Source organism: Borostomias antarcticus (genome assembly GCF_949987555.1).
Source record: "Borostomias antarcticus genome assembly, chromosome: 2".
NCBI classification, from domain to species: domain Eukaryota; kingdom Metazoa; phylum Chordata; class Actinopteri; order Stomiiformes; family Stomiidae; genus Borostomias; species Borostomias antarcticus.
This window is the reverse complement of record NC_140235.1, coordinates 6,510,665-6,517,144: the sequence shown is the minus strand read 5'-3', so window position 1 is coordinate 6,517,144 and position 6,480 is coordinate 6,510,665. Positions and strand designations below refer to the sequence as shown.

Sequence of the window (6,480 nt, the reverse complement as noted above, 5' to 3'; positions counted from 1 at the left end):
CATAACATGGATATACTGGCTCGCGCTGGATTTTAAATTTCTTCTACATGCCTCCGAACTACACCAAAGTGATCTCGGTGAGTCAAACGTCTTATAATATGTCTAAATAAGGTCCAGGTTGTCAAAAACGAGCATTGTCCTTTAATATGTGTTGGGAAACCTGACACTAGTGTACCTAAATGGTCTTGTTGAAGACCATCTGCTTTCATCAATTTACCCTGATATCTGAGAAGTTACAGCTCCTCAAATCAAATCTCTGTGGGCTTCCCAGATACATGATAATTCATAAGAAGAAACCAAAATTTCCCCTTTAATCAAATGACGCAAAGCAAAAAAAAACAACAACGTTTTGCTACCAGTTCTCATCTGAGAACGAACTCGAGCTCCCCGAGTCCGAGTCTGCGTCCGTCAGCCCGTCGAAGTCCCAGTCGGCGCTGGATCCACTGTCATCGTCCTCCTCCGTGGCAAAGCTCTGGGCCGAGCCCAAACAGGCCGGGTACACCCGCGTGGAAACACACACGGGGCCCAGCGAGGACACGTAGACGGCTACGACGTTCTTCCAGCTGTCCTTGGCGGAGTCGTACTCGTGTATGAGCACCCTGTTCTTGTTGTGCTGCAGCAGAGTCTGGGTGAGGAGCAGCAGTCTTTCGTTATGCTGGATCACCTGGTAGTTCAGGGCACGGCCATCGATGGGGATGTCCCCCAGTCTTCTCCACTCCCCTCGGGCCGGGCTGTAGGCCTTCACCACGGGGATGTCGCACACGCAGACGATCTGGTCCTGGAACACGCAGGCCTTGTGCTGCTTGTCTCTCCTCAGGGACCCACAGTGGCGCCAGCGGTTCCTCTTGGGGTCGTAGCAGAGCATCCTGCGCTTGTTGACCACGTAGAGATGGTCGCTCACCGCCACCACCTGCATCTTACCCAGGGAGTGGGGCAGGGGGGCCACCAACGTCCACTGGTTCCTCTGGACGCTGTAACACTCCACCTCCTTCAGCCTGGCGTCCGTCACCGGGTTCCTGCCCCCTAGAATGTAAACATGGCCGCTCAGGTAGCACATCCCCGAGTGGACCCTCCCCAGGAGTCTCTCAGCTAGCTCCTGCCAGCAGTTAAGCAAGGGGTTGTACACCCAGAAGTGCTTGGAGAGGTGAGACGACACGTAGAGGGTGTCGTCGGGCGTGGCGCAGACAGTCAGCGACTCCATGGTGGAGCGTTTGTAGTCCTGGCTGCTTAGGCTCACCAAAGGGGGCGCAATGAAGTAGAGCTCTTCGGAGAGAGGGTCACAGCACAAGATGTTGTCGTTCGGCAAACCGAAGAAGAGGATCATCTCTTTGGCGCTCGTGCCTATCCTGTGTTTGGGTACGTCGACTCTGGCAGGTATAATGACACCGTCCTCCTCCGCGGTTCTGTCCGTGAAGTGTGCGAGGTGTTTCTCCAGGACGGGCGTCACCTTGAGACCGTCGAGATAAGCTTTGTCCTTCTCTGTGAATAAGCCCCAGCGCACACACCTGAGCACCTGCAGCGCAGCCTCCATCTCCTCAAGTGCGTTCGCCTCGATCCACTGCAGCGCAGCCGAGCACACCTTTCTCTCACAATCCACATCCAGCGTGTCTAAAGACAACACCTCCTTCATCTGCCTAAGTTCTAGCTCACACAACTCTTTACCGTTGGTGCTGAGCTGGGAGAAATTCCTAGCAATAAAAGCCTGCGCTTTGCCCTTTAAATCCGGATTGTCATATGTGTCTGCAAACTTTAGAATCCCCACGCAGTTCGAGGGGTCCAGCCTCCGGATCATAAAACTAGAACAAGCCAGTTTGATGTAATCAAGCTGTAACATATTGGCGGCTGCATAAAGCCTTTGGACGTTGCTCTCCGAAATTGTCACTTTGCCGGTGTAACAGTAGTCTATGATCACGGACATAGACTCGGCATCCAAACCGCGAATCAACACTTTCTCCTGCATACTTTCGGTGAGACCACCGGTGAACATGCTTTTGAAGTACGGGCTGGCAGCGGCGAGGATGTTACGGTTGCAGGAGAAAACGTTTCCAATCTCACCCCCCGAGCTGTCCGCGCGCTGGTCCAGGGTCGCGTGGTCATATTCCACTTGGATCGAAACGTCCGCGAGCAGCTGAGAATCATAGAAAAGCTTCAGTTCTTTGATCAATTCCCGCGCGTGATTGACGTCTTCCAGTTCCTCGGGACCACTGAAAAATCCCAGCACTGAAGCCATTAATGCGGTGTAGCTTGACGAGTTTAAATTTTGACCCCGCTACTGCTCTTTTAATTAGTTGCTGTCATACGTCCGACGTCTTCAAAATAGTGCGTGTAGTCGGTCTCAACAGCTGTCAATCGGATACTCATTAATTTATGAATGATACAATGTTGCCATTGCTTCGAGTGAAAAACAGATAATCTGCGTTTAGCTTCGGCTGAGAATATCATGCAATGCGGCGTTTCTTTTGTTGCTTACTGTCAAGCCACTATCATTCACGAAAACACATTATAGCCTACAATTGTCTCCCAAGTCAGATCATACAGGATGCAGATTTAAAAAAAAATCACTGTCAATAATCGTATCCATTCGCTTTGTCATTTATCTTCGTGCCGACTCCGATTCCGTCTCGTTCTCAAGACAGCAGCCAGTAACGCTACAGGCTCATACAATCTTGCTACCCAATGGGATTGCCGCATATGGCGCCGGTAGGCTGTGTGCAACGAGATCTGAATTAAGTTTGGTTGACCAATTTCAGACGCTTAGGAGGATCAGTGATGAATTAACTGAACTTCCCATGTACCACAATAGGCTAAATTCACTGAATTTCCTACAACGATAGGCTATTTATTACACAAATTAATTGTATGACAGTTTTCCACATTAATGAATTATAATGAGAAAAATAATGAGATTTTATTATGTAAGCCTACTTCAAATGCAATTGTACATTATTGTAGGCTGGCTCTATAAGCAATTTGCTAGGCTATAGAATACTTCTAATAAAGAAATTAAATTAAGAAATTATGATTTGATCAAACAAAGTGGGCCCCACTATGGCTATGAGAGATTTAACATATTTCTGTAGGATTAAGGTCAGGATGAGAACAGCCAGGCAGGCAGAGTTGACCCCAATAGAGGATCTGACTGCAGCCAGAATAAGGAGGTTACATTACTGAGCTACTGGTCTGCGTCCCAGTTCACTGCAGCCCTTAGATTGTCCATTGAAGCAGCATTCACTACTTTTAATTATTTTAAACATGTATTTGATAGAGGTAGCAGTGCAGAACAGAGTGTTATTTCCAAAAGAGACAGACTGAAACAAGGAGCCAGAATGAGGTCTGAAAAGCATTTATTTGTCCCTTTTATAGAAAGCTTTGAATGGCCTTGGGAGAGGGCATAGAGATGGAAGCTACTGCAAGGGAATCTGTGTGGTGGTTGTGTGCTTGCATGCATCTGCCTGTGTACAACCTCTCTCTCTCTCTCTCTCTCTCTCTCTCTCTCTCTTTCTCTCTCTCTCTCCCTCTCTCTCTCTTTCCCTCTCTCCCTCTCTTTCTCTCTCCCCCTCTCTCTCTCTCTCTCTCTCTCTCTCTCAAGCCCAACAAGACCAAGCTTGGGATCCCCCTCTCTTCCTGTCTCCCTTTCCCTCTCCCCCCCCACACCTCCACCTCTCAGACGGGTTGGCGGTTCGTCTCCCTGCTCCTGCGCTGGCCGTCCTGGTAGCGGAGGGTCTTGTGGACGGTGAGGAGGAAGGGGAAGGCGGAGGGGAGCTCCACCCTGCGGCTGAGTCTCTGGTGCCCCCAGTGCAGACAGCGCAGCCTCTCGGCCAGGTCCCTGCGCCCAGCGCGCTCCAGGCCGTCCTGCAGCAGCCTGGTCTTATTGGGTTTCTGCCCAGACCTCTCATACCTGGGGACACGGATGGGTAGAGGAGAGAGAGAGAGAGAGAGAGAGAGAGGGAGAGAGAGAGGGAGAGAGAAAGAGGGAGAGAGAGGGAGAGAGAAAGAGAGAGAGGGAGAGAGAGGGTGAGAGGGGGGGATGGAGAGAGAGAGGGAGAGAGAGAGAGAGAGAGAGAGGGAGGGAGAGGGAGAGGGAGAGGGAGAGGGAGAGGGAGAGGGAGAGGGAGAGAGAGAGAGGGAGAGAGAGAGGGTGAGAGAAAGAGAGAGAGGGAAAGAGAGAGAGGGTGAGAGAGGGAGAGAGAAACAGAGAGAGAGGGAGAGAGAGAGGTAGAGAGAGAAAGAGGGAGAGAGAAAGAGAGAGAGAGGGGGAGGGAGAGAGGGAGAGAGAGAGGGACCACAAACACATGTAAGTGAAAAGATGCAAGATAAAACACTTAAGCTGAGAGATATTTACTGTACACAATGTCATGTCAATAAAGCATGCAGCATACGGCAGGCCTATTCTAGCTGTGTCTATAGTGAGTGTTGTCCTTGTTAGCCTATAGGGATGCAAAGTATGCACATGGTTTAGGGACAGAATCTAATTAAGTAGCACAAGAATGGAGAAATAATCGGTAATCCTCTCTTACTCACACACTTTAATACCAAGGCTCTCTCTCTCTCTATCTCTCTCTCTCTCTCTCTCTCTCACACACACACACACACACACACACACACACACACACACACACACACACACACACACGCACGTCCATGTGTGAGTGTGTTCGACACACCCACCACGCCTTGTTGAAATTACTAGTCAGCTAAGCTTACAGGAGCGTATTTTTAGATCACATTTGATTTGGATCGCACTGTACAATCCTTACAAATGCACACTTCATCTTCCACACATCCACCAAGCCAGTGCTGTCAAAATAAAACCCCAATCTTTCATGTGGGCTGGAACTGAAACATGTCACTTGGAGGAACATCTACTGTACCATCAGTCATTTTATGACGCTGCCTCTCTCTCTCCCTCTCATTCTCTCTCTCTCTCTCTCTCACTCTCTCTCTCTCACACACACACACACACACACACACACACACACACACACACACACACACACACACACACACGCACACACACACCAGCACTCCAGCATACTCCTGGCCTGGCCTCTCTTCTCCATGGACGTGGTGTGGAACTGCCGGACCTCTGTCCTGTTGAAGCCCAGCTCGTAGGCCAGAACTGGCCACTCGAACCCCAACTGACCAGAGAGCTCCTGGACCGACTTCAGATTGATAACAGCATCCTGGAACAACACACCAAATGGGTTAAGTGCATTTAGTGGCCTAAGAAGGTGTGTGGCAGGAAATAAAGCTACTGTTGTCATATTTCACAGACTATAAACTGAGGATGAGCTATTGGGTGAATTGCCTTTTACTATACTGTATATACCAGCTCAGTGGCCTTGTGGTTAGAGTGTCCGCCCTGAGACTGGGAGGTTGTGAGTTCGATACCCAGCCGAGTCACACCAAAGACTATAATAATGGTACCCGATACCTCCCTGCTTCAAGTGTTGGATTGGGGTAAGTCCCTGCGACATACTAGTGTCATGTCCAGGGGGTGTACTTGTACATCAAGCTGCCTCACGCTACAGAAACAGGAGATGGGCTCCTGGCCTATGGGCCACTAGGCCTGAGAAACATGGGATACATATACTCACAGCATACTTGTACTTTCAACTAAAGGAAACACCTGCTTTGCATGCTGACGTACCTCTTGTGCGTTACTTGGCATTTTCTCCACTCCACACAGTGACTGGCACACAGTGATGTTATTTCTTCTATACAAAGTAAAATAAAGGCTTTTGAATAATACAGCTTGTCCACCAGATATTCAAAAACACAACAGTCTTTGCTGTTTACTGGTGTTTTGCATTAGTCTACATAAAACTATAAAGGGTGCTGTTATCGGGAGAAGTGAGAGGAAACTCACCTTACTCTGAGCGCTAGTCCCGCTGTTCTGAAGAATGTTGCCTTAGAGACTACAACAAAATGCTGGCCTGTTAAAAATTAAACTTTTGTTCTGCCTTGTTAATTTCTGAGTATTGGACCTCCTACCGCGGATCACATGGGTGATGAAATCCCATAAATTACACAGCATTGCATCTATAACATCAAAACAGAAATAGGCTACAGTAATAACATGAAATACAGATGCAATAGTCAGTGTAGTTAATTACTTTGCAACAGTGCCATCTACAGGTGTTTATGAGTAGGACAAAAGATTTCAGAGACAGCAGTTACTGTATTTCTTTTACCCAGAACAATGAGTGAGCACCAGAAATTAGTTCGTTTTTGTGAACATGTCAAATGAAAGTAAGTTATTTCAGTGAGAGGCAGCAGTGACAGTAGACTGTTTTGAAAAGCTTACATTAAAAACAGGTTTTACATTAAAAATCACTCATTCCCCTTCAGTAGCATGTGTACGATAAATACATCATATCTCTCTTATATGTGCAATATCAATACTATATGAATGTTCTTCAATATGAACACCAAGCTACATTTCAGATTGTATATGAATGCTGTTCGTTTTTAACATAT

The 6,480-nt window shown here is 48.0% G+C and overlaps 2 protein-coding genes across 2 annotated transcripts; both read right to left on the bottom strand.

The window, feature by feature from the left end:
* Window positions 1-352: 352 nt before the first annotated feature.
* Window positions 353-2,230, bottom strand: kbtbd7 (kelch repeat and BTB (POZ) domain containing 7; the record flags this gene model as incomplete). The annotated part of the gene is made up of 1 exon (XM_084452252.1): window positions 353-2,230. One exon carries the CDS (start codon window positions 2,228-2,230, stop codon window positions 353-355), a length of 1,878 nt encoding a protein of 625 aa, XP_084308378.1.
* A 1,433-nt stretch (window positions 2,231-3,663) lies between these two features.
* LOC311329550 (p53-induced death domain-containing protein 1) lies at window positions 3,664-5,671 on the bottom strand (the record flags this gene model as incomplete). Its single annotated transcript, XM_084461425.1, has 3 exons — window positions 3,664-3,898; window positions 5,020-5,183; window positions 5,651-5,671. 3 exons carry the CDS (start codon window positions 5,669-5,671, stop codon window positions 3,664-3,666), a joined length of 420 nt encoding a protein of 139 aa, XP_084317551.1.
* Between the last annotated feature and the right edge of the window lie 809 nt (window positions 5,672-6,480).